A 27971-nucleotide genomic window follows, 5' to 3' on the forward strand; every position below is an offset into this window, starting at 1 on the left:
GCTCCAGAGGTATGTAAAAACATCTCTGAGCAGGTCGATTAGAAAAATCAGTTAAATACTCTTTTTGTATTGTATAAACATATAAGGAAGGGGCTCTTGAGATGCAATGGTAATGTGCCTATTTCTGAAACAGGAGGCCTGGAATCAAGTTTCACCTGCCCCAGGCATGTGTCATAGTGTGTCTGAACAAGTTGATTTAGAAAATATAAGTGTATCAGGATGGGCCCTCTTGTGGTGCTGTGGTAGTGTCACTATGTCTGGACTGGGAGGAACAACTTCAAGATCCACCTGCTCCAGAGGTGGATCCTTAAGGTATGTATTAACATCTTTGGGCAGGTTCATTAGAAAATAGGTTAAATAAAAACGTGTATAACCAGGGTGGTCCCTCTTGTGGTGTACTGATAGTGTCACTACCCTTAGATAGGAAGGCCACATTCAAGTCCCAGCAGCTTCAGAGGTCTATAATAACATCTCTGAGCAGGTTGATTAGGAAAAAAAATATGCGAAATGAAAGAAAGTTTATCAGAAGAGTTCTTGTGGTGCAGTTATAGTGTCCATACCTCTGAGCCAGCAGTCCTGGTGCAAGTCCCAGCTACTCCAGAGATGTTTCAGAGTATCTCATGAAAATGTTGATGAGAAAATAGATATTAAAAAGGTATAAGTATACCAGAATTGAAGAAATTCAAATATTTTCTTCGCATTTAAAAATCTTGCGTATAACTTAAATCTTTTACACTTTAGATATTTTATTTCAACGTGACAAAAAAATGCATTTTTTCAAAACAAATTGAAACATTAAAGTCTCATTTCTTGCTGGTTTCTTCTCAGCTCGAACCAGAAATTTATTAGCCACCAAGTCATTAACAAGGAAACATGCACCAAGCACGAACAAATAACCTTTAATTGAACTCATACTCCTAACTGATTATAGAAATTGATGGCCTTAAAGTGGCATGCCATGTTAAACATAGCTGAGCTTTGGCAGCAGAATTACTGTATATGCTATTACAATTGTCTGACTGGTTGTAACAAGAGGCAATAGCTATAAGTGATGTACATATAAAAGAGAGATTTTTAATTCACTTCCTCACTCAATAATGAATATAAACAAAGGACCGATACTAATTTGAGAGAATTAAGGAAGAGCCTGTGTCAGGTATACAATCTCAACAAAAGCTGAATGCTGAAATTAGCTCATGAAAGCTATATTGGCTGAGATGGCAACTTACTTAAATTAAGCAAGTTAATAATATCCTGCAGCATAATTCCAGGCCTTTCATTGTTAGTTATGGGTCTAATTTCTTAAGAAAACAAATATTAAAAGGTCCTAAATGGTGAATGAGAAAAATGCCCTTCCCTGTCTAAAATTCAGTCAAAGGTGGTAAATTAGTTTAACATTGTCTCAATCCACATTCGAGCAGGTGGGTGTCTACGGCACAAAATTGTCCATAATTTGGAAGTAATTAGCACTAAATTGGAATCTCACTCAGAGATGGCATAAAAACAGCTGGTATTAAAAAAAAGTGAAAGATGAATATGGACATTTATCAAGCTTTCACTGACATATATTACCTCGGCTTTGCTCTGCTGGTTTATGACTTTATTAAAAGTGTTCAACTAAAGCACTATCTTTAACACACTAGCAGCCAACTTCCATTAGATGTTTAATATACATTGATGACACTGCAATTTATAAGTTATATCTGCTCAAATCCCATAGCTAAAAGGAACAATTGTATTTACATTACATTTCTTCCATTGTACTTGGAATATTGTCTCTAATCAGTGAAGTAATGAAAATTTATTTTAACAATGGGAATTCACTTTGTCAATAAATTCAACTCACTCTGAAGGAGAATCATCTCTAAGCTGAACTGTAATAGTTTTACAGCAGGGTGGTACGGTAGTTCAGTGGTTAGCAGTGCTGCCTCATAGCACCAGAGTTCTAGGTTTAAGTCCAGCCTCAAGTAATTGATTGTGTGGGTTTCCTCTGGATGCTCTGGCTTCATCCCACAGTCCAAAGATGTGCAGGTTATGTGGATTGGCCTTGCTAAGTTGCCCATACTGTACAGGGATGTGGATTAGCCATGGGGAAGGCAGCGTTAGAGGGAAAGAGTAGGGCACGTGTCTGGGCGGACTGCTCTTCGGATGGTTGGTGTGAACTCAGTGGACCGAAAGACCTGCTTCCACATTATATCAATTCTATGTTTTTAAGGGCTAATAATCCCCAACTAATTATTAAAGTACACTGTTTATCATTAATTTTAAACATTGACAGTATTGCCAGTTAACTAAAATATTTCAAAATTATGCACAATGAAACTGTGTATTTTATACACAGTGGCCCATTTGAAAATACTTTGTCCAGAACTGTCTGTGAGTTTTCTCCATTACATACACTGCATTATGAATGTATCCACTCATACATTACCTCAATTATTCTCTAATTAAACATGGCCATAGGATTCTTGGACCAATTCTTTCTCAAGATACAGGAAATTTTCAAACAAAACAATAACCTCAAATGGGTTGTTAAAGCCAACCAGGGATTAATTCATGATGAAGCTCAAACAGAAAGACAGATGGTGTTCATCAAGGGAAGGGATGTTAATGTTACCAAGTAAAAATTCCTTCAATTTTTGCCACCCAGCACACCCCAGGTCAGACACAACACTGACCAGTTGCAAATCAAAGTTCTATTCTGGTCCAGCAAGGTGCCTCAGGGAATGGAACCAGCTCTTTTGTCCTTCCTAATCAACTTGCTCAGATATGTTATCTCACAATTCTGGGGCAGATGGAACTTGGACCCAGACCTCTTGGCTCACAGGCAGGGACACTATCTCTCTGCACCACAATAGCCCGTAACCTCCACACTACTTGGAGTCATTCCTAGTGTAAAGTGAGATGGTTGTTATAGTTGGAAATCAAACATACCAATTCCAGGGTTTAATTGCAGGAGTTTATCAGATTAGAGATTTTCTGTATTAATCTGCTTAGAGATGTTATGACAAACTCTTGAGCTGGTGGAACTTGAACCTGGGTCTCCTGGCTCAAGAGTTGGAACACTACCATGCTGCCACAACAGTCCTTAATGCAGATGATTTGTGGTCATGGAGGACAAGGTTGAGGTTCCCTCAACTAATTTTACAAAGGATTTGTTTAACTTGCAGAGGAGGCATATTGAGGTTGTTATTTGGTTTGAAATTTTCCTGGAACTTGAGAGAGAATTGGTCCAAGAATCCTATGGCCATGTTTAATGTTTGGAATAATTGAGGTAACAGATGAGTAGACACATTTATAATACAGTGCATGCAATGTAGAAAACTCATTGACAGTTCTGGGCAAATTATTTTCCAGATTGATTATTTAAAAAATAATTCACAGGGAACACTGTTTATTTCTTTTTTGGACAATACAAAACTCTAATACTCAAAAAGCACTTCTAAATAAAAATAGAGACATTATAAATGCAGTGTGACTGCCAATATTTTATCTTATCGAGTAACAGAGTGAATCTTCTGAAGCAGGCAGTGAATTTGACAAGAATCCAAATGTGATAGTTAATGTTGTGCTGGCAATCAAATTGAGACTCACAGGCTGACCTGGAGTCCATGCTGTGGCTAGGCCCAAGTGCCTGCATTGGTGGCTGAGCATTCCAAACACATTTATGGAGATAAGACTTCAGACTTGGCTGTTTTTAATAAAATATTTTCTGTTTTTTTGTGAGATTTCAGTTTTGTAACCAAGGTAATGCCAGAGAATGATGACATTGTACAATTTTAACTGCACTCCTATATTTCTGTACTTGAGTACACATGACAATAAAATCTAATTCTAGTTCTAATTCTTGTAAAGAGAGAGAATGGAGGAGGGAAATATATAATGAAATACTTCTGGACATAACTAGGTGAAATATGTGAGGCAAAAGAATCAAAGTGCATAGATTATAAATAGTCAGAAGGGCACTGTGCAAGCACCATCAAAGTCCATTGTCAATAAAGGAGCAATTTGCTTAGAAAGGGTATCATTTGTTGATTCGTCACTGTTGTCATTAGCTTCCATCTTCTTTATGGTTTTAGTTATGAGTAATTGGTGGGCATCTGAAATGTCCTTTCTTGTATATTCCCTAGTATTACACATCCTGCATTCTCTGCACATATTGTTTCTCCACTCGTGATTCTCTCTGTGTTTAAATGAAGACACATGCATTGTCTACGACTGCAAACTGGAGATCCTTGACCCTTAAACTCTACAGGTCTTTAAAACCCAATTTCTTGACTCATGGAATTTACTTTAGTAATCTTTCCAAGCCTTTCCACTCCCTTGGGATATGACCCCTTCTCTGGGCTTCTCATTTTTAAAGAAAATGATGCAAGATGACCAGCACCAATGGAAAATGAAAATAAAAATATTTGTTTCAAAGTTATTTGTTTTTTTAAAGAAAAATAACAAATATAGATCAATCCTCAAAGCTTGAGGTATTCACGAGAGATTAGAAGAATAATAGGTGATCTCATTGAGCATGCAGTATTCACCCAGAGTTTGACGGGAAATGTCAACTGGCAGCCTTCCAACTGATTTCTAAAGGACATAGTTACTAGGCATGGCCTACTGCATGTGATGAGGGAACCGACAAGAGAGATTTAAAAAGCTGCTTAAATTCACCTATTTATCTTACGCAGATTATTCTGTCCATGGCAGTATCAATAGGTGTGATGACCACACTGACTTTGTGGAGACAGAGTATTTTCTTCATATTGTAGACGCCCTCTATTGTGCTGCATAAATGGACAAGATTTCAAAAGGTTCAAGCAATACAAAATATGCCATCCGAGATGTCATGGGCCATCAGCAGCAGAGGAATTGTCCCCAAATGCAATCTGTAACCTCATGGTCTGGCATATCCCACACTCTACTATTCTCAGCTAACCAAGGGTCTAATTTTGGGTTCAGTGAAGAGTGCAGGAGGTCTTTGCATGATCAGCACCAAACAAATGCAGAAAATGAGTTGTCAACCTGATGAAACTGCAACACAAGACTATCTGTTTGCCAAACAGAAACAACAGCCATGCAATAGACAGTGCTCAGTGATTCTAACCAATGGATCTCTGCAGTCCTGCCATATCCAGTCATGACTGGTGGAACAATTAATCAACTAACAGGAGGAGGCAAGTCCACTACTTATCCTCAATACTGGGGAAGATTCAGAAATCAGTGCAAAAGATAAGACTGAAGCATTTGCAACAATCATCAGTCAAAAGTATACCGAGTGGATAATCCATCTCAGCCTTTTTTACTAGGTCCCAGCACTACAGATACCAATCTTCAGCCAATTTGATTCACTCCACGTGATATCTAAAAATGGTTGGAAGCACTGTGACCTGCAAAGACTATGGGCCCTGACGACATTCCAACAATATTACTGAAGACTTTGCTCCAGAATTTGCCGCACCCTGGCCAAGCTGTTCCAGTACAATTACATGACCGGTATCTACCCGACAACATGGAGAATTGTCCAGATATGCCCTGGACACAAAATGCAGCACAAATCCAACCCAATCAATTACCACCCCATCAGTTTACTCTTGATGACCAATAAAGTGATGGAAGATGTCATCAACAGTGCTATCACTGTAACTTCAGCTTAACAAGTCACTTGCTCACTTCATCCCCTGCACAACAAAAGCCATTCATATACAGAGGAGCCTCGATTTTCCGAAAGATGCAGGCAGGGAGTATCTTATTTGGATCATCAAATGTTCGGATAACACAGTTTAGCCAATCATTAGGACCTTGTGATCTCGCTGGATAATCTGAAATTCAGATAATCAATTGCCGGATAATCGAGGTTCCTTTGTACTTTGACATGATTGATAATCAGTATTATGCATGACGATATCTTCCTGACTTAAAATCTCTGGCTGCACATTTGTTAATATTCTAATCTAAAAATGAACAACATAATAATTAATATATCAAATGTCCTGCTAATGTTATTTTCTTGGAATGCAACTGTTCATTTTCCTGTAAACTACAGTGTCTGCACCATAATAATTATTCTCCTTGATAGAAGTCATGTGTTTTAATAAAAGAGACATAATATTGAATAAAACAAGCCTCCGTAAAGCATTCATGGGAAAATGAATGCCATACCAGAAGCAACTGAGCCATACTGGCTAGGATGTTCTCTGTTTCATTTCCGGTCTGTCCTGAATAATCTGAATTAAGTCTTACAGTGATCAGGGAATTAAATTGACATCAGAATCCTCAGAATACAAAGAGACAAAAAAGGCATTTAAAGCTCCTGTTCTTCAATGCTACGTAGTACAATGATGGGATATATTTATTAGTTAGATTAGACACTATGGCCAAAGAGGCTTGTCACTGTTACTTATGTTTGCTTTCTTCCACATTACTAATGAAAATATTGTTTATTTCAAGTATTTAGATAAATTCATATTTCTTCAGAATCTAACCAACAACTACCTCACCATTAATAGCTCAACTTTTATACCTTCCTTAATCAAAATTTTTAATCTGACCATCTCTTTCAGTTTGCAAGGACTTACCATAATCCCTTCAGTTTGAAAATTGTTAATGTGAAGTTTGATATGGTCTTTAACTCAAACATTTATATTCCCTGCAACAACTGTTGACTCAATAAAGTCCAATTTCTGAAGATGGCTGCTATAATCAAACAACCAGTAAAATATTGCTTAATGGTGAGGGTTTCCAACTATCTGTCTTTTCTTCAGGTAAACTGTGCCTCTCATTCTCTCTTTGGCCTGCATTGTCAATACTTTTCAGTCAAGATTCACAGCTGTCTCTCCAATTTCAATCAATTTTTCTCAGGAGTTCAGAACTCTGCAACCCTGAACCTGTACCATTAATTCCTTCCATAATCTTGAGGTCCTCCTTTGTAATTCACATCCCCTAGAATCTGAGAACTACAGCACAGATAGAGGCCACTTATTGGATGAGTGCAGCTCTAACAACAAATCAAGAATCTTGACACTATCCAGGGCAAAGCAGTCTGCTTGATTAATACCATATCCACAAGAATCCATTCCCTCCACCACCAAGGCTGTGTAGCAGCAGTGTGTACTATCTACAAGATGCCCTGCAGAAATTCACCAGAGATCCTTATTCGGCACCTTCCAAATCCATGACCACTTCCACCTAGAAGGACAAGGGCAGTGGATACATGGGAACACCACTGCCACAAGTTCCCCTGCAAGCCACTCACCATCCTGACTTGGAAATATATCATTGTTTCTTTAGTGTCACTGGATTAAAATCCTGGAACTCCTCCTTAACAGCATTGTGTGTCTACCTACAACAAATGGATCACGATGGTCAAAAAGATAGCTCATCACCATCTTCTCAAGTTGGGGAATCAGTGCACTCTGTGCCAATAATGTCCACATCCAAAAAACAAATGCAACTAGTTGGGTCCATGCTCGTCCCCATCCTATTCCCTTCACCAGAGCTCAGAAATGTTTTCCCCTTCATGTGCCCTTTCACTCTCATCTCCATGGGGATTATTTATTATTATGGGCTTTGATGCAAAACATTGCCATCTCAAATTTGGTGAATGATTAAAAAGATGAGGTAGAATCATAGGGCACAATTCTCCCCAACATGGAGATGATGAGAGAGGTGGCAAGAAAAGGAAATAGTTAGGAGAATTGGCTGTGGTGAGTGCATTGGTTCATTGGGTTTGCTCTAGATATCAATGATCCACAGCAGCTATAATAATGGAATATACCCAATGTTCTTCATTAAAGAAAAATAATTTTAAAAGTCCAAAAGAAATTCCCGTACAATGTTTACAACCACAAGTGAACCCTTTAATGAGGACTTCTCTGAAAATCAGACCAGAACAGACAAGCAGCTCACTCCATCGTAACTTCTAGTTGTTGATCAATCAACTTTCCTGTGCTGTCTAAATTTTTACTATGAGGCAAGTTGCTTGATACACTTTCCATTCAAAGAAGCTATGCATTCAAAGTCTTGGCATTATCCAGTCTCTAGCAAATGTTCAGTTTGGTCACTGGTAAAAGTCACAGATGTGTCAGGTTTTCCATGTCAGTTTAATCAATTAACTATTAAAACTTGCTTGTATCTCCTTGGAAAGATGCTTTTGCATTTAATGAGCTTTGACATAAAACGTAGTTTGTGCTTGCTGGTGATCACTTTCTTATTGTCGTATCAAACTTATGATACTAACTCAGCATGACAATCACAAATCCAATGGATAAATAATCCACATTATCACATCTGATCCACTATCCCTGTTTTAAACAAAAATTCAGCTTTTCCAAAATTACTGTGACAATTTGATCCGTTACTACTGAGTTTATACAGTTGGTTCTGCTATAATGCAGTAGTTCCATTCTCATGCAATCCTGTAAATCCTGCAAGAGTAGCACCATTTAAACTAATGTGGTTGCAATCGTGTTATAACCAATATACGCTTTGAAAGTTTGCACTTTAGAAACAGTGTCCCCAATTTGTCAATCACATTGTAGCAAATTTGCATTATCGAAATGCACTAGCTGAAATAGCAGAATGACCTGTCCTCGATGTAAACAATCACTCACATTCCTTCAGCCAAACACAGAAATACTTCCAAAAGCCTTGACATGACTAACCATTAGGTCATTGCCAGGTTTCATATGTTATCTCCTGATTTCATTCTAATTTAATTTTGGTGACTAATTTAGCTGCCTGTTAAAGTTCAGGTTCATATCTACACAAGATACTGACCCCTTTTATGGAACTTCACTTATCATATTCTGGGCTTCCTCTCAATCTGCCACCAATTAACATCCCTAAGTGATCAATAAATATGCCCTCCATTTCCTTTAAACCTTCCACCTCTTAACTTAAAATATATGCTTCCGAGTTATGGATTCTTCAACTTAAGATGGAAAAAGCCTTCTTGTCCACTTTGTCTTGATTCCTCATAATTACATATACTTAATTTCTGTCAATTGAGAAATTGTTTGATAGGTTGGTGTTTATAACTAGACCATTTAGTCCAAAAAATTGTGTTTAATCTCTGCAGGAACTTTCTCCCACCTTCAACCACATTCAAACTGAATATTCTTATATTCTTAAATAATTTGTTTTGTTTTCTGCTAAAAAAACTTACATTCTTAAACCTATTCATAATGTTTTTGACCTGGTCAAGCCACTGCTCAAACTTCTGCATTCGTAGCGCCAAGTGTCAGTTCAAATAGTCCTTTCCTGAAAGTTACAAATTCTTTGTCCCTGTATCATCATTGTAAATTATTTTGCTATTTCTCTGGAGTTTCCATTGACCTTTTGCTGAAGATATAGCAAGAAGTCAGAAGAATTCCCCAGGAAATTACTGACCTATATATCTGTTTCAAAAGCTGCACAATCAGAAGGTAAAGTAAATATTGAATATTGTTGCCAAGCTTCCAACCAAGGAAGCTTATCACCAGTAAAATACCATGCACTTTCCAGTTGTCGAGAAGTCTAGAATCAGAGGTTATAAATTTGAGCTGGTCAGAAATAAATACAATACACAATTCAAGAGAAACTTTATTGTTCAGAGGACAGAATGTCATTGCAAATTCTCAAAAAGAAGGGTGGCTACTTCATAGATCTACAAATTGTGACAAGCAATTGAATTTTCACATGTTTTAAAGTCTTCGTTTAAAAGACAGAGGCATAATTAATTGGTTTGGTGTGAAAGGGCATAAACATCTGGAGGGACTACTTACTTTTCAAAATATTAACCTGAAAAAATATTGTTGCATTTTGAGGCTGATTGCTTTATTCCAACACCACTCCCGCCAAGGGAACACTGGTCACAGTTAACTTTTTTTATAATTTAAATTAGTGGATAGAAATCCTTGAGTTTTGTGCCTGGAATTTTATGACCAGCTCTACTACATGTCCCATTTTCAGTATTAGTGCATGTTTGGAGATTACTACTTGTATCTTACTGAAATAATTTGCTAAATTGTAACTCAGTTATCATGAACGAATGATATAGAATTTCTGCAGAGGTCTTCATTTTCCCATGGTTAGCTAGGATTCATTATCCAAATGATTAGATTTGATGGTTTGTCTCTATCCAGTCAGGTATCTGGATGTTATGCTAATGAAGTAACAAATGTGGTTCATTTATATTCCTCTGAGATCTTTGTTTTTGATGGGCTTTTACTGTTTCCCTCCCAATGGGATTCGAATATAAAACAGATAATGACACAAATTAGATAGCAACTTGGTTGCAAGTTTGAATCATTTTAGTCTGTTACAAAGAAGAGTGATATTGGGCTTGATGCATTAATTCTGTTTTACTGTCCTCATATGGTGTCAGACCTCCTAAGTTTCCCCAGAATTTTTTATTCTTTTTATTTCAGGTCTCCAACATCTGCAGTATTTAGCTTTTGCTTTCAATTCAGTGTCTGTGTTAAAAGACTTTTCCCTGAAAGTTCAATTTTTTTTTCAGCCAGTGCCGGAAAATGCAAGTATTGGTTGCATAAATAGCTTTTTATACTGTTTCTTATATATTTAAAATCAGTGAGGGAATACGTGATATATCCATGCTATCGATATGCAGAGGACGTATTTGTATGTTAGGTGTCAAAAGAGCAAACAGTGTGATCGTTTGCACATTTGGAATTTTCTGTGGCAAGATACCAATGTGTGAAATAGCCCTTAAACAATTCTGCCTTACCCAAATATAAAAAGCCAACACTATCATTTGAAATAAATATAAAGGCATTAGAGGCAGTGTAGACAAGATTCATAAGAATGATTGCATGGTTAAGAATATCATTTATATAGATTGATTAGATCCTGGAGTACAGGATTGAAGATGTTTTACTGCCTTGGTGAGATCTCACCTGAATATTGTGTACAGTTTTGGTCTCTTCACACAATGGGAGGTGAATTTTGGGAATTCTTTACCCAGGGGTAGATTCTAGAAGAATCTGTGCAACAGTTTCTTTCCCCAAGCCATCAGGCTCCTTAATACTGAATGATCGGAGTCTTTCCCATCTGAAATTCTTTCCACACCTTTGAATTGCTGCTAGAACAATGTCTATTAATTATCATTCTTTTATTACACTGTAATTTGCATGTTTTGCACTTCTTATGCACTTTATGCTACCCTTTGTACGATCGTGTACTTTGTGCTGACGATGTAGCACCTTGGTCCTAGAGGAACTCCGTCTCATTTTTTTACTGCATTAGTTGTACATGGTAGAAATGACAAATTAAATCTACTCTACTCTATTGATCATGTTTAAGACAGCAATTGATAGATTCCTGAAGACTAATGACTTCAAAAGAAATGGGGATAGAACAGTAAAGTAGCATTGAAGGAGATGATTAGCTTCGATCTAATTAAAAGGGAGAGCAGGCTGAATGGGCTAAAAGGCCCACTCATTTTTTTATGTTCCTAAATTGAAAATATTTTCCTCGGAGGAGGATGGGATTTGATATAATGGAGATATCCAAAATCACAAACAGTCTGATTAGAGTAGATAGGGAGAAACAGTCCCTATTGACGTAAGGATCGAAAACCAGAGTGTACAGATCTAAGGAAATGGAAGAAGCAATGAAGGCATTTTGCCCCAAGGAGTAGTTAAAATTTGGAATGCACTGCCTGAGAGTGTGGCCACATCAGATTTAATCAAGGCATGGACAAAAGAATTGGTTTATTATCTGAAAAGGAAGAAGGGAGGGTTACTGTGAGACAACAGGAGAATGATACTCAGTGGTTGCTCACTTGGAGAGCCAGTGCTGAGACAATGATCGAATGACTGTAACAATTCTGTGAATCTGATCCTGCATCTCTGTTACCTTCATTTACGATTTGACTGTAGGGCAGTTGTTCGCTAGCTTAATTATATCCATATGATGTATGCTTGTTGATGTTTTGCCACTTAATTTGGACATGGTCTATGCAAATAGAAGCCATCTTAATTTCCTGATAATCAACTTTTACACGATAAGTAAGTAATGGTTCATAATTGCTGTGTGCAGATGCATCCATATACCTGTTGATGTCTAGCTGTGCCACATTTAATATAATGGAAAATGTGAACACTCCTTCTCTTGCTAACAGGACTACATGGAAAAGATTCAAGCACCAGTCATGGCTATCGTAGTGGAGGACCAGACTTGCATAACTTCATTTCTTCAGGATTTGTGACACTGGGACGAGGACATCTCAAGGGTACAGTAGAAACCACTTCTTTGCAAAAAGCGCTTCATGCTTATAATCTGCCGTCCACATTCCCGCATGATGCAATGTTTGTGTGCCCATTAGAAGGAAAGGGAATTTTAGTATAGATTGTCGGAGGCACAGGACAATTAAAATGAGTATTTGAACACATATGCAGTAATAAATCTATTTCAGCTTCTTGTGTTGTGATTACAAAGCATGGGATTCATTTATTATGTTGCTGGGCTTTGCATCAGTAAGCCCATCCAAATGGAAGACAATGTTCAGCAGGAGTGCAGTCAATTTGTAGCAATGCAGTTGCCTGTTTGTATTAAAACTGACATGTTGATGCAAAAAAAATGTAATGCTAATGTCGCACTGTGAGATAATAAATATATTTGTTCATAATTTACAACAAGTAAGATACAAGAACTTCCAGGTTGCAGCTGTGTTTTCAGAAAAGAGGTGCTAGACACAGGACAGGCATTTCCTTAAAGTACCTAGTGTGTTTCCTAGGTATTGATAATAGATGATTTTAAAAAAAGCAGGAGGGAAGAAGTCATTTTATATTGAGAGAAATTCATTTCCCTTTGCCTTGTGAAAACAATAACAATGGTGGGTGTTGGGAATTTCCAATTCTGTTTTTGCATGTTCTCAAAGTACAATTGTTCTGTGACTGTCCCCTTTCTGACCATCCCTGTGATCCTCAGGGCAGAAAGTAATCCTTTGCCCCCTGCCCACTTCAGTGTTTCAAGGGCAATATATCCTGTCCTATTCGTTTCAGTGATTCACAATGCTCTACATTATTCTCTGTACATATTCAACACCATGATTTTGAGATTCTTAGCCACTCCCTCATGATAATTACAGCTTGTAAGCTGAATTGGATTGTTGGATTGATGGAATATCATAAAAGTCAATACTTATGCTAAAATGAAAATCTGTAAGCACAACTCTATTTAGTATTTGGAATTGGTATCGCTGTTTAATATAGCAGTTTAATTTCCTTTTTATCTCACACAATATATCACATGTAAATTCAATATTCAAATATATATGTTATACACACACATATGAATAAGATGCTTACAGACATATACAAGGATATATTTATTATATCCAAATTGGTTCAGAGATAATTTATTAATTTACCATTTAGAAGTGGTGTGTTTATCATGGTAGAGTTCTGTGTACTGGAGTTTCAACATTATTGAGCACTTGTAGGCAAATACCATGACAAATATTCTGTGCATTGTCACTGCTAGTGAATCTTCTTCTTGCCCTGTGGGTCACCATATTATAGATGGCAGTGTTGATGAAAACATTTGCTGAAAGAATGTTTTTTATGAGCTGTTTAAATGCCTATTAGAGTACTGTGATTTGCTTGATTAATTGCAGAGACACTGAACGGAAAATCAATTAAAGGCAGAAACCCAGGTCTCTATTTTACTTCTGCCACTTGCGTCATTAATCCTTTATCTTATCTGTTTTAACATTACCATAGTCTTCAATGCAAAACACTAATCACTGTTATGTAGAGATTTTATTGAGAAAAAATGCAGGGATTTTAATAAGTTTCAGAATTTTCCACAGCCCATGATACAGATTTAGAGAACTGCAAAAGCAGTAGCGTGTTTCGAAAACTTTGCAAAGATTTAGTTGCATGGTCACATTGATTTTCTTGCAGGCCAACACTCATCATTTACTTACAACTTTACAAAAGCAGGGGAAGGGGAATACCTCAGATTTTCACAAAGCATATAGCTCCTCCAGTTCTAGTAGTTTGGGATCTAGCTAACATCATATTTATGAAACTGAAAGCATTTCACTGCCAATGAATACAGTGGACCAAGAAAACTTGTTCTTCCAGCCTTAGTAGAACTTAATAAAATTCCAGGATTGACCTTCAATATAATGGAAGAATTTCAAGTATCAATTTACACAGGGATTTTTAAAATCTATGTTGAATGATATGCAATAATATAAAAGGTGCCACTCATGACTGATTGGGCCTTTACTGGGAGAATGGAAATCCTAATGGAAGTGGGGTCATTCATTTCTGTATTGCACTGGTATGATGGTCAGTGGATCAAAAGAGTTTTCATTGTGATATTTTCACTAACTGTCCATTACAAGTGTTGCTTCAGTGTCACAAACAGTAACATCTGTTTAAAAGCTTTTTTTTCTCGACAATAGTGAATGAGTTTGTGATCAGAGCGTTTATATGTTCCTCTGTTAACAAAAGCAACTAAAAGTCAAAAGCATTGACATGTCACTAAGCCTTATTGAAGAGTACAATCATTTACAACATTATGGGCCAATTACTGTTAGGCTACTGGTGCCTCTAAAGAGTAAATTCAACAGCAGCCTTTTGCATGTTTGAATCTTGAAGACAAGAAGGAAAATTGACAAAAGTATATCTGTGACAGGTCAGTCCAATCTGATTATTTGAAGCATGAACACCAAATGTTAAAATGTAAATGCAATCAAATAGCAAGATTTATAACGTTAATTCATCACTAAAATGGGACAGTGAAAGCAGAGGAACTACAAAAGAAAATTATCAGGTTAATCTGAAGTAAAATAGCTAAAACTAAGCAAAATGTTATGTTAAAAGTAAAACCTAAGGCTGAGATAGGAAACACAGATGATTGGCGAATAATGTGAAATAGATGATTTTGATGTGTGTTTTTATCAACATGGTTAAAAATCACACAACACTTGGTTATATCCAACAGGTTTATTTGGAAGCACTAGCTTTCGGAGAACTAGCTATCAGCTACCTGACGAAGGAGCGGCGCTCCAAAAGCTATTGCTTCCAAAGAAACCTGTTGGACTGTAACCTGGTGTTGTGTGATTTTTAACTTTGTCCATCACTGTCCAACACCAGCGCCTCCACATCATGGCTTTATTAATGCCGGGTTAGGTCACAGGAATAACCTGGGTTCATGATGTTTGACTTGTTTTGTTGTCTTTTAGAATATTAAGTCTGATATTTGGTGAACTCTATCTGTATGACTGAGATTGCATCAGACCCAATATTTACAAAGAACTTCTATTCTGGCAAGTTTAATCAGTGCATGTGAGCCATGCTGAATCCAGATCGGATGTTTGCCCTTTGTTGATTGGCTGCTTATTTAAGCACAGTGGTGATCAAGCATGCAACTGACTTCAGTATTCCCATTTTAGTAAGGGTTCCTACTGCTGTTTGTTATCAAGAGGCCTCTGGCAAAAGTGCAGATTTGTAAGTGTCAGATGCAGTAAGGGTTAGCCATTGCTGTCAGTTCTGCACTGAGAACCAGAGGGTGCAGATTTGAAGTGACTCACAAATGTAGCAAATGTAAAGTGTAAAAAAAAATTCTTCACTTATAAATATCTTGGGTCTGGAAATGCCCTGCTTGGAACTTTGATGGAGGCAGAGACAATTCAAAAAATCAATCAGTGATTAGTTGGAAAAAATGTTCAAGGGCAAGGTGGGTGAATGGAACTGAATCTAAATATTCCTTGGTAGGTCAATGCAAACATGATGGCCAATTGGTCTCCTTCTGCATTGTAATAATTCTGTAATTCTGTGAAGTAGTTCATTGACAGTAATGGTCAAAGCTCATGAATGAATAATGGCTACATAAACAGGGTGTGGGGATTGTCTATGACATTCCCACCTTAGGCGTTAAAGTGGGATTTTGGAATTGAATTCATCTTAACAGAAATACATGAATAAGAGCATTGTGGACGTACCATCACCAGATGGACTGCAATAGTTCAAGAAAAGCAGTCTCTTCATAGGGCAATTAAGGATGGACAAAAAGGTTTGCCTTGCTAGTGATACCCACATACAACAAAATAATAAAATCAACCAAACTTAGCTGGACTTTGGCTACCAATCCTGAAATTTCCCACTCGCCTTGTCTGCCTTTGTTAAAAGGCACTCCGATCTTTGCAATGTTTGCTCAGAGCTTGTGTGGGAAATTACATGATGGAACCAGTCCTCCAATCTGGGATTCAAAGCATAGTGACCACATGGGTAGGAAGGTAGTAAGATAGATGGTTGGAACACTCATTTTGATTCTCTAGGACTCTGTTCTAGTTATTGTCAGAAGCAGTTAGGCACTGTATCCCTCATCCTTCACAATCTTCATCCCAGCCCATGGCACCTTTTACTTTCCATGCCAAATCATGCCTCCCACTTAAATCCTCCCAAGATTACCATCCCATCCATGTCACGTTGATAGTTACTCTCCCTCTATCCAGCATAGGCAGACATTAGTCACCATTTAGAGATGGGAAATGTAAGCTTTTATGTCTCACATTGAATGTGAAACACTTCCCATTCATACAATTCATTCAAAGCTTTTGAAATAGTTAATCTCTTGTAAAAATGAACAAAATTCCATTCAGGCCCCACATCAAAGATGTCTAATACTTAATAGTTATTTAAATTGCTAATTGAATACTGAACTTCTTAGTTGCAATTATAATCTTTTTAAACTCAGACAATCATCCATAATAACATGCTAACAGGTTTTAGGTAAATGCTGATAAATAACTCTATAATAATAAACAGGTCTATGCAGCAGATATTTGGGGTGGGGGTGTAATTCAGACTGGCTGCCTCTCTTTTGTACTGGATTACCTTGGAGAAGAGAATACTCACCATCCTGACTTGGAATCATATCGCCGTTCCTTTACTGCCATTGGGTCAAAATCATGGAATTCCCTCCCCAATGGCATTGTGGGTCAACCCACAGCAGGTGGACTACAGCGGTTCAAGAAGGCTGCTCAACATCACCTTCTCAAGAGGCAACTAGGGACGGCCAATAAATGCTGGCCAGCCAGCAATGCCCACAAAATGAATAATTCTTTAAAAATAAAAGACATGGTGTCTACAAGTATGCCCAAAGCTTCCCATGATCAGTGAACTACACAGATTAGAGTTCATCGTTACTCATCAAAACCATTTTTTCCTAAGACCACAAGATGTAGGAGCTGAAGTAGACCACTCAGCCCATCGAATCCACTCCACCATTCACCTAGATCATGGCTGATCTAGTAATCTTCAACTCTACATTTCTATTTTTTCTCCATAGCCCTTGATTCCCTTACTGATTAAAAATCTGTCTCTCTCCTTGAATATTTTTAGTTGCCAAACTCTACAGCCTTCTATGCTAATTTTTCAATTGGAATTTTCTCTATTTACAATAGTGTAAGGGCTGTTAGATTGGTTTTGTGGCTCATTTGTTTCTATTGTATTGGAAAACTAATAATTCTAATTATACTCTACTGTGCTGCTATTTATTTTAATCTGTATCAAATAGCCTGTTAATAAAAGCAATCTAGAACCCCTACAGTGTGGAAGCTGATGACTCAACACTGACCCTCCAAAGAGCATCCCACCCTAACACATCCCTGGACACTATGAGCAATTTACCTAACCTGCACATCTTTGGACTGTGGGAAGAAACTCAAACACCCAGAGGAAATCCATGCAGACATGAGGAGAATGTGCAAATTCCACACAGTCACCCAAGGGTAGAATTGAACCCAGGTCCCTGGTGCTATGAGGCAGTAATGCTAACCACTGAGCCACCATGCCTCCCTTGTTGAGTATTTATTTTATATCCTCAATGATAGCTGCAGCAATATTTTTGCCCGTTTAAGGAGCAGGGGGTTGAAGAACATACCTGATCAAGATAATTATCAAGAATTTATTAACTCCAGAAAAGTGTTTATGCACATTCCATGAATTCATGACTCCCGCATAGCCCTTGCAATGGCCAAAAAGTGGTTTGTTTAAGTTCAGCTTCGAGTGCAGATGGTAGTTGGGATTTTTGGGTTTCTTTCCAGTGTGAATACACCCTAACCCCCTTCTACTCGGAAAAATTGGAACTGATAGAATTTGGGTAAGATTTGTGCATCTGGGAACTGCGCAACATTTCGAAGATCTGCAAAAAGTTTGCCGATGATACGAAGTTAGGTAGACAGGCAGGTAGTACTGAGGAAGTGGGGAGGCTGCAGAAGGATCTAGACAGTTTGGGAGAGTGGTCCAGGAAATGGCTGATGGAATTCAATGTGAGCAAAAGCGAGGTCTTGCACTTTGGAAAAAAGAATACAAGCATGGACTACTTTCTAAATGGTGAGAAAATTCATAAAGCCAAAGTACAAAGGGATCTGGGAGTGCTAGTCGAGGATTCTCTAAAGGCAAACATGAAGGTTGTGTCCGTGATTAAGAAAGCGAATGCAATATTGTCATTTATCTCAAGAAGGTTGGAATATAGAAGCACCGTTGTGTTACTGAGACTTTATAAAGTTCTGGTTAGGCCCCATTTGGAGTGCTGTGTCCAGTTTTGGTCCCCACACCTCAGGAAGGACATAGTGGCACTGGAGCATGTCCAGCGGAGATTCACACGGATGATCCCTGGAATGGTTGGTCTAACATACGAGGAATGGCTGAGGATCCTGGGATTGTATTCATTGGAGTTTAGAAGATTAAGGGGAGATCTAATAGAAACTTACAAGATAATACATAGCTTGGAAAGGGTGGACGGTAGGAAATTGTTTCCATTAGGCGAGGAGACTAGGACCCGTGGACAGCCTTAAAATTAGAGGATTTAAATTCAGAACAGAAATGCGGAGACATTTCTTCAGCCAGAGAGTGGTGGGCCTGTGAAATTCATTGCCACGGTGTGCAGTGGAGGCCGGGACGCTAAATGTCTTCAAGGCAGAGATTGATAAATTCTTGATGTCACGAGGAATTAAGGGCTTCGGGGAGAATGCGGGTAAGTGGAGTTGAAATGCTCATCAGCCATGATTGAATGGCGGAGTGGACTCGATGGGCCGAATGGCCTTACTTCCACTCCTATATCTTATGGTCTTAAAAACTCCCTGATTCCACAAATTCCAGCCCACAATCTCTCTGAGAAATTTGTTTAGCCATTAATTCATGGATTAAATAAAGTATACAACCCAATATGCTCTGGGATCCTTTAGTGTCCAGATGACGAAATCAACAACCATACAGTCTTTTTTTAAGCTGTTTTCTCTAGCCAACTTCAATAAAAAGCTAGTTAATATTCAGTTCTTATATACTATGTTTGTGCAATTTTTTTGTGAGTCCCACATGCACATCCCAATGATTCAATTCTTCATTTATGCCAATACTCCTTGGTGTTCATGGATGGTTCAAAGCATTTTGAGGTTACTTCATCATGCAGTTCACTTGTTGATGCCTTGTGATATTTTATCTCAAGACACTTCCACTCACTCCATTCTGCAAATCGCATAGCAACCCAAGATTTGTCCTTGGTTACCAGCTGCTCATGTCTAAGAGATATGTTCTTTTATATTCTTGTTTCTCAGCTTGTACTTTAACATGGATCAACAATAATTGTGGTTCTTGATGTAAGGGAAGGTCAAAGCTGATTTTCATTTCAAAGACACTAGTGGGTCATTCATACCGAGAGAACTATACACAAGCAAAGACTTGGAAAAGGATAAGGAGATAGACATTTCAAACTTTAAAATGTCTGGATGATCAACATTGAAACCAAAAACAGCCAAAGGTATTGACAAATTCTTCTCCCTTTTATTTTAATTGCTCATCAAAGGTCAGTTTACAACTGATGTGGTTTATGCTGAGGAGTGAATGATTCTTAATTTTGACTTAATTTTGAACATTTTCATACAAACTAGTTTGATTATTTGTCTGGTCAAACTGCTTTACGAATTTGCCATTAGGATCCACTACACTGAAGCGACTGAAAGAACAAGTTAGTATTTGTCTCAAGTAAAGTCAGTCAGCAAAGCAATCAACTAATAATTGCTGATTAACCTTTGAGTAAAATTAGGCAAATAATCAGTAGATAGGATTAACTGTCAAAATAACTAGGGTTTCAAAGTTATGTCACGAAAATTCATCATTAATTGTCACTGATTATGAACTCCCAGAAGACAGCAGTATCTGAGATGACATAATTCTCAAACAAGTCTTGATTTAACCATGACACGTAAGTGGCCTTAGCCTGTGATTAATTTTCACCAGTTTTACATAGAAGCATGTGTACATGTGAATTTCCTCAATCTTTGCACTATTTCCTGAAAACATCTTCTGAAAACTTCTGATATTCATTTAAATAGACACAAGCTGATACAGCTCACGTGAATTTCCCGCATTTACATGTGTAATAGTTTGATGTAGAATTAGACTCATTAGCTTAGCTTCAACCTGGAGTTTTACATTGATTTTATTTGCAAGAGTTTTTGTTTAGAGTGTACTTTATTGAGACTTGTATTATACTTAAACAAGGTCATGACAAACTCACTACACTGGATACAGCCTTGCAATCATCTCCTCATCAGCTGATAACCCATAATATATTATCTGTAATGTAAGATAAAATCTCAGTATGGCTTTAGTGGAGAGTTACAACTCAAGATTAGGCACAGAAAACGATATTACCACATATATTCAAAGAGCTGTTTTCAAAAACATGTTTTCATTCATGGCATGCAGTCATTACTGGCAGGGCCATCCTTTGTTGCCCATTCCTAATTCTTCTTGAATTAGGAATGATGGTGAGCTGTCTTCTTGAACAACTACCGTCCATGTGCTGTATACACCCCTGCAGTACTATTACGAAGGGAGTTATGTAGGTTTTAAGGGTAAATTAGGATAAATGAGAGGTGTAAAATAAAAGGCAATCCAGAGTTTAGGGCTTAATCACAGATTATCAAACCATAAAATCGGAGATGCTTAAGAGGCCGAATTAGACAAATACTGTTATCTTGGTGGTTGTGGGGCATAAGAGGATTGCCAAGACAGAGTTGAGCATTGCCAAAGAGGAAGTTGGAAACAACCATGAAAATAAAATCAAGACATTGTTTTATTTGGAATCAATGTACATCAGCAAACACAAGGGTGATTGATGGACAGGATTTGATATGCAGTAAGACACAGCAGCAAAGTTGTGTAAATCTGCAGTTTACACACGATAGAACATGAGAAGCCTGCCTAGTATGTGTTAGGATTGTTAATGTGAGAAGTAACAAAGACATGAATGAAGGCTTCAGCAGCAGCAGGTGAGCTGAGGCAGGGATGTAGTCAGGCAATATTACAGTGGTGGAAATAAGCTCAATAAAAGGAGTAAATAGCTAGAATGGTCTTTGCAATAAACATCCACAACAACTACCTTGTACAATACCAGACAATATATACTTACACTTTTTTTAACAAGATTGATGCAAAAATAAAGAAATTAAAAATGAAGGATTGGATATAGAAACATTAATGTCTAAAAGCATCTTCCTCTGCCTTAATTCCAAAGAAATTTCTGAATGTCCAGCTTTACAGAAGCATTCAGGCCTTTTTTTCTCAATGTCCCTCTGACTTTCCAAATCAATTGACACACCAGGTTCCATCTTTACTCCTAAACCTCTCAGTTCTGTGTTCACAAAGGTTTTACACAAATCCAATAAGAGTGCATATCTTTATACCTTCCTTAACAATCTATTTTTAGGACTGTAGTCTTAATTACAAGTCTTCTAACCCTATTGCAGATTGCTTTATTACCTTCACGATGCAGATAGGTGAAGGTAACGTTTTCACTCCTGTTTATTAGTTTGTTGCTTGAACACAATCTGTCTCAAAGACCTTAGAATGGGTTCCAATGAAAATTGAAATACAGGTAGAGTATGGTTTAAGGAGGAACTTATTAGATTTTGGCAAAGATGCAGATCTGGATCCTGAACTCCTAAAGGATCCATTAACATTGGAAGGTAGGATAACTGATATTTTTGTTTAGAATGTTTTGGGTTGTTTTACTTAGAATGGTATTTATTATTTGGAATATTATTTGGACTATCTTATTTGCTGTGGTGGAAATGTCACAGCTGCCAAAATGGGAGCAGACTTTTCAGAGCAGTGTGTTGGATGTAGATCAGTTTGATGCCTCACCAGTGACATGGAAGCTGTTAATAACAAGATTTCTTTTTCCTGTTCTGTAGTAACAGAGCACTATCCTGAGAAAAGGCTGAAGGAAGAGCTACATAATTGTGATAATGTTAACACTGCCCGATTCTGCAGAATACCTTGTTTGTGCAAGTTTTTATGATGAATTAACATTACCTATTTCCTTTCCCATCATTTAGTCAGGATACTGACTCTATTTGAAGGACACATTTAACACAATTCCTGGGGTCTGTTATGCTGCCATGGTAATACGAGCATATTTGCAGGAGTTACTTTTAGCATAAGCACCTTTTCAAAAAACACTTGTAGAAGTGAAATAGGGGTCTGTGAAAAACAGATTAAACATGGCTCATAGTGTTAGCAAGGAGCTGAAGTAAAACCAAATCTGAATAATTCAAGTCCCATCAGTAACTGAAATACTCACAACATCAGAGTATTGCAGTCTATCCTTTTGACCAGGGTCATATACATGTTCAATACTCCATCAATCGAAAACTATTGAAGTTCCACATCTGATGGAAAAGTAAATCACAAAATGGCTTCCTGCTTTGTTTAATGTGTGATTCTAACTGGATATGTAATGTTGTTGGGTTTCTCCCATGATTGGACCTGAAAATCTGGATACTTTATTTGAAAGCTACTCATGTACAATCACCGAGGAAATCAAACCCCTCCCTTCACTTATACACTGATGAGTCCAGTTCAATATAATCTCTGTTACATGAGGATTGGGTAGGACAGAAACTGACAGCCAAGCCTTTCATCAATGCCACCACAAATCACCGCATCATCATAGGAACTGGTGCCTCAAAAATCTCAGACCATGTTCCCAAACCAGAGGTCTGATCACACAAAAAAGATTGCATTCTCTGTCCTTTTTACGATAATTACAGTAATGTGTTAAATCAACATGTCATTAGCTCTCTTGCAACATCATTATCAGTTTTAATTAATTAACATTAGCAAAACAAACAAATATGTTGCCTAGCACTTTGCTAATCCTTGCTTGGAGGTGTTAAAAGACTTGGGGCAGTATCCACCATTATTCAACAGTTTTCAATTGGGGCCTTCAAAGCTGATCAACACTGTAATGAAAAGAAACTGAAATCTTATTTGGCGAAGTCTAATGTCACCATCTGTTTAATGTCTTGATGCACAAATCAATGGCCTGATTGCTCTTGCAAAATGCTTAACAGCAGATTTAGTAGCATTAAACAAACATTCTGAGAGGGCTTATGTGGTGCAGTGGTAGTGTTGCTAATTCTGTACTAGGAGGCCTGAGTTCAAGTCCTATCTGCCCCCAGAAGTGGGAAATAGTATCTTTGAGTAAAAAATATCCTGAGTAGAGATTTTGTTGTATGTGTAAGCACCCATCTGTCACTTCAACCTTTGATATTTTCCAAGTGTGCGTCTTTTCTTTTTGTTTAAATTTTCTTTTGCTTCCTCCAAGGAATGTGATATTTAAAGCTGTGTCCCAATGCAGGACTGCAGGACTTAACAAGTGTGGGCTCTCAAAGCTAATCATAGTTGTCTTATAAATAAGCCTCAAGAGCTTGAGACTTAGGGAAGGTTCAGGGTGGGTGTGGGGAATAAAAAACATAAGCCAATATGTCTGTTCCCCAGGGTGTTTTGCTTTTAAATCATCCTGCTCAGGATATAATGAGCACACCTCTGAAGCAGGTGGGACTTGAACCCAGACCTCCTGGTTTAGAGGTAAGGACACTACCACTGTGCCACAAGAGCTATTAGTCTAACACTTATGATTATTTGAGATATATACTGTGTGCAAGTAGCATGTGTATGAAACACTGTTCAGTTTCGATGCCCCATAGAACAACAGCTTATACCATCAAAGCTCCCACATATGACACATTTATTTGACTGCACTACCTAACTGTAGTTAGCAGCCATACAATGTTTCTGCCATGAACTATTACTTTCAGAAGAATGAGAAAAGAAATTGGAGATGAAAAAGTACAAAATTGTTTATTTTTTTAAACTACAATTAATCTCCTTGCTTATGGCAGGGTCTAGATAGTGGACCAACATCTAGCAATCATCTATACCCTTTCTTAGTAATTTGTGTATGTCAATGTTGAAACAATAAGAAAAACCTTCTTTTGAAATCCCCCATTTTAACCATTAACCTGAATTGGTCAATTCAATCAAGTCAACTCTAATTCCACAGTCATTGTCAGAACCTCAGATATCTGTATTTCTGCATAAACCCATCTGCAACAGAACGTAGGAGAAGCAGTAGACCATTCAGTAGATAGAGTCTGCCCCAGCATTCAGTATGATTATGGCTGATCATGCACTTCCATGCCTTTTGCCCACACCATTCCCATAACTCTGTATATCTTTGATAGTCAGAAATCTATTGATTTCTACTATAAACATACTCAACTACTGAAGATCCACAGCCCTCTGTGGTTGAGAATTCCAAAGATTCAAAATAATCTGATTTTAAAAACATCACCTTATTTTAGACCTAAGTACTTTTAAATTGTTCTGCCAGTTATAGACTTCCCAACCAAGGGAAGCATCCTACTTGCATTTACCCAGTCTATATCTTGAAGTACTTTGTAAGTTTCAATGCTTGACTCGCATTCTCGAGATACACCAAAGAGTGGAAAACTGCCAATGTGACAGCCCTACTCTAACAGGGAAGGAGACATAAAGTGTTTAACTTCAGGCCAATCAGCCTATTGTTGTAGAAGTATTAGAATCAATTATTAAAGAAATAATCATAGAACATTTGGAAAATCATAATCTGATCAAGCAGAGTCAGCATAGCTTCATGAAAGGGAAATTATATCTGACTAATTTACAAGACATGGGGTATGTCTTGTCCCCAGAACCAACAGATGTGTTCTATCTGGATTTCCTGAAGGTTACCTTCGTGACAGGGTACCTCATGAATAATTAAGTCATAAGATAAGAAATCATGTTGTTGGAAGTAGTATATTAGCATGGATAGAGAACTGGCACTTGGGCAGGAAACAATAAGGGAGAATAAAGGGTCTTTTTTCAGGTTGGTGACCTGTGACCAGTGAGGTTCCACAGGGATTAGTGCTGTGACTGCAATGTTTACAATGTATGTTTGATGACTTGGAGGATGGAGGTAAACAAATTTGCATGCAACATAAGATTAACTGGAAAGGCAAGTTGCAAGAGGGATACAAATAGTTTAGAGAGCTAGATTAAATAAGTTGGCAAAAATTTGGCAAATGGAGTATCATGTCAGAAAATGTGAAGAGAACAGAAGAATAGCATTATTTAAATAGGAAAAAACTGCAAAACGCTGCAAAACAAAGGGATTGGATGTACTTGTACATGAAACACAGAAAGCTAGTACATGGTCAGCAGGTAATCAGGAAGGTTAAAGGAATGTTGGCCCTTATTTCAAGGGGTTTGGAGTATAAGAATGGGGAAGACTAAAACTGTCCAAGATGCTGGTGAGACTACATTTGGTCTCCTTATTTAAGGAAAGGTATTATTTTGTTGGAAGCAGTTCAGTGAAGGTTCACCCTGTATAGTGGGATTGTCTTATGAACAGGTTGGGGGACCCTACTCACTGAAATTCAGAAGAGGTGGTCTCAATAAAACATATGAGATTCTTCAGGGGCTTGACAGGCTAAATGCTGAGAGGATGTTTTCCATTATGGGGGAGTCTAGGGTCCGAGGACTTAATCTCAGGATAAAGGCTTCCGACTTGAAGACTGAGATGATGAGGAATTTCTTTTTCCAGAAAGTTGGGAGACATTAGAACTTCCTGCCACACAGAGCTGTGGGGGTGGAGTCCTTGTTATATTTAAGTCTGACAGAGATAGATTCATGATTAGTAGGGGAATGAAGGGTCATAGGGACTACACAGGAAAGTGGACGTGAGGAATTTCAGATAAATCATAATCTCATTGAATGGTGGGGCAGACTCTAAGGGCTGAATAGTCAACTGTTGCTCCTATTTCTTAGGTCTTATTCTTTGAAATGCTAGTGAATATGAATTGCCCAACCCTCTTCCATAGGACAGTCTCATCATCTTGGGACCAAACCTTTTTCCATCTTCACTGGACTCCTCAAAGTCTAGATCTTCAATCCCAGTCATGTGACATTTTTCTGAACTTCTCTAATTTCCTTTGTGGAAATTATGATTTAATAAAACAAAAAGGGAGATGCTATGCCTCTAAAATATCAGCGGGCATCAGATTTTGGTTATCAAGGCATGTCATTTGATTTTGAAAATTTCTTGACATGCCAGACCTGCCACAGTTAAAAAATGCTCTGGCAGACTCAGTTTTTATTCAGGGAAGTTTGGGGATTGGGTGGGATATATGGACCCTGAATGGAGTCATGACCATCCACCGCTAAAGCAGAGTGTTAGCAGATGGGGGAACAGGAGTTCCTGAGATAAATACGTTAGAAGGTCCACGGTGGTTCTCTGGTAATTTGTTCTAGTTGTGTTGGAAGATTTCCAGTGTTCTGGTCCTCATTCCTCACATCCATTCACTCTAACATCGCCTCCATAATCACATTGTCAAGCCTGTTTGCCAACCCTCTGACACCCAATAGCAGTTCACACCCTTCATGCCAACCAGTACCCCCACTCTCATCTCCTACAGCCTGTTACACATTCCACACTGACTCAATGCTAACTCCTCTTATATCGACCATAAGAGATCTCAGGTGTCATATAGTGATGAAATAAAAGAATGTTTAATATCTAACTCACACTTTTCAAGCTGGATAATTAAACAAATTCACTTTTATGAAACTGCATTCAAAGCTTGTAAATCTCAAGTGCTTAATCTTTTCTCAAAATGTATGAATGTCAATCAAAACTCCATGAAAAACTGAACATACAGAATTAAAGCATGTGGGCTTGGAAGTTATGTTCTGAAATGGATTCAGAAATGGTTGGCAGACAGGAAAGAAAGGGTAGGATTAAACGGGTCTTTTCCCCAGTGACTAATGGGTTACTGAAGGGATCAATGCTTGGACCGCAGCTATTCACAATATATATTAATAATCCAGATCAAGAAACTACATGTCATATCTCCAAGTTTGCAAATGACTCAAAGCTGAGTGGGAAGGTATGTTATGAGGAGGGTGCAGAATGTGATTTGGACAAGTAAGTGGGAAAATACATGGAATGCAGTATAATAAGGATAAAGTGAAGTTACCACTTTGGTAGCAAAAATATACAGGCATATTATTATCTGAATGGGGATAGGTTGGGAAAGGAGGAGAGGCAACAAGACCTGAGTGTTGTTCTGCACCAGTTGCTGAGAGTAAGAAAGTGGATGCAGCAGGCAGTAAAGAAGGCAAATTGCCCGTTGACCTTCATTGCAAGAAGATTCAAGTACAGCAGTAGCAATGCCTTGTCGCAACTGTACACAACCTCGGTGAGACCACACCTGGGGTATTGTGTGTAGTTGTGGTCTCCTTACCAGAGAAAGGATGTTCTGGCTATGGGGGGAGTCTAAAGAAGGTTTATCAGACTGATTCCTGGGATGGCAGAACTAGTGTACAGCGAGAAACTGGATCAGTTAGGATCATATTCACCAAAGACTGGAAGAATAAAGGGGGATCTCATAGAATTCTGTAAAATTTCTAATAGGAGGGGTATGGATAAAGTAAAAAGCAAAGGTCTTTCCCTAGGGTGGGGTGTTCAAAACTAGGGGGCATATTTGTAAGGTAAGAAGAGAAAGATTTAAAAGAGACCTGAGGGGCAGCTATCTCACACAGAGGGTGATTTGTATGTGGAAATGGTAGATGTAGGTACAGCTACAATAT

At 37.9% G+C, this 27971-nt stretch overlaps 1 protein-coding gene across 1 annotated transcript in view; it reads left to right on the forward strand.

Annotated features, from left to right (window-relative positions):
* The window catches only part of LOC132827850 (protein shisa-6-like), a 516347-nt gene that overhangs the window by 105843 nt on the left and 382533 nt on the right, over positions 1-27971 (forward strand). Inside the window, exon 3 of the mRNA XM_060844599.1 lies at positions 12113-12223. Coding sequence (XP_060700582.1) covers positions 12113-12223 — 111 coding nt within the window. The remainder of the gene's footprint in view (positions 1-12112; positions 12224-27971) is intronic.

This window comes from Hemiscyllium ocellatum, chromosome 25, assembly GCF_020745735.1.
Source record: "Hemiscyllium ocellatum isolate sHemOce1 chromosome 25, sHemOce1.pat.X.cur, whole genome shotgun sequence".
In the NCBI taxonomy this organism is placed as follows: Eukaryota; Metazoa; Chordata; class Chondrichthyes; order Orectolobiformes; family Hemiscylliidae; genus Hemiscyllium; species Hemiscyllium ocellatum.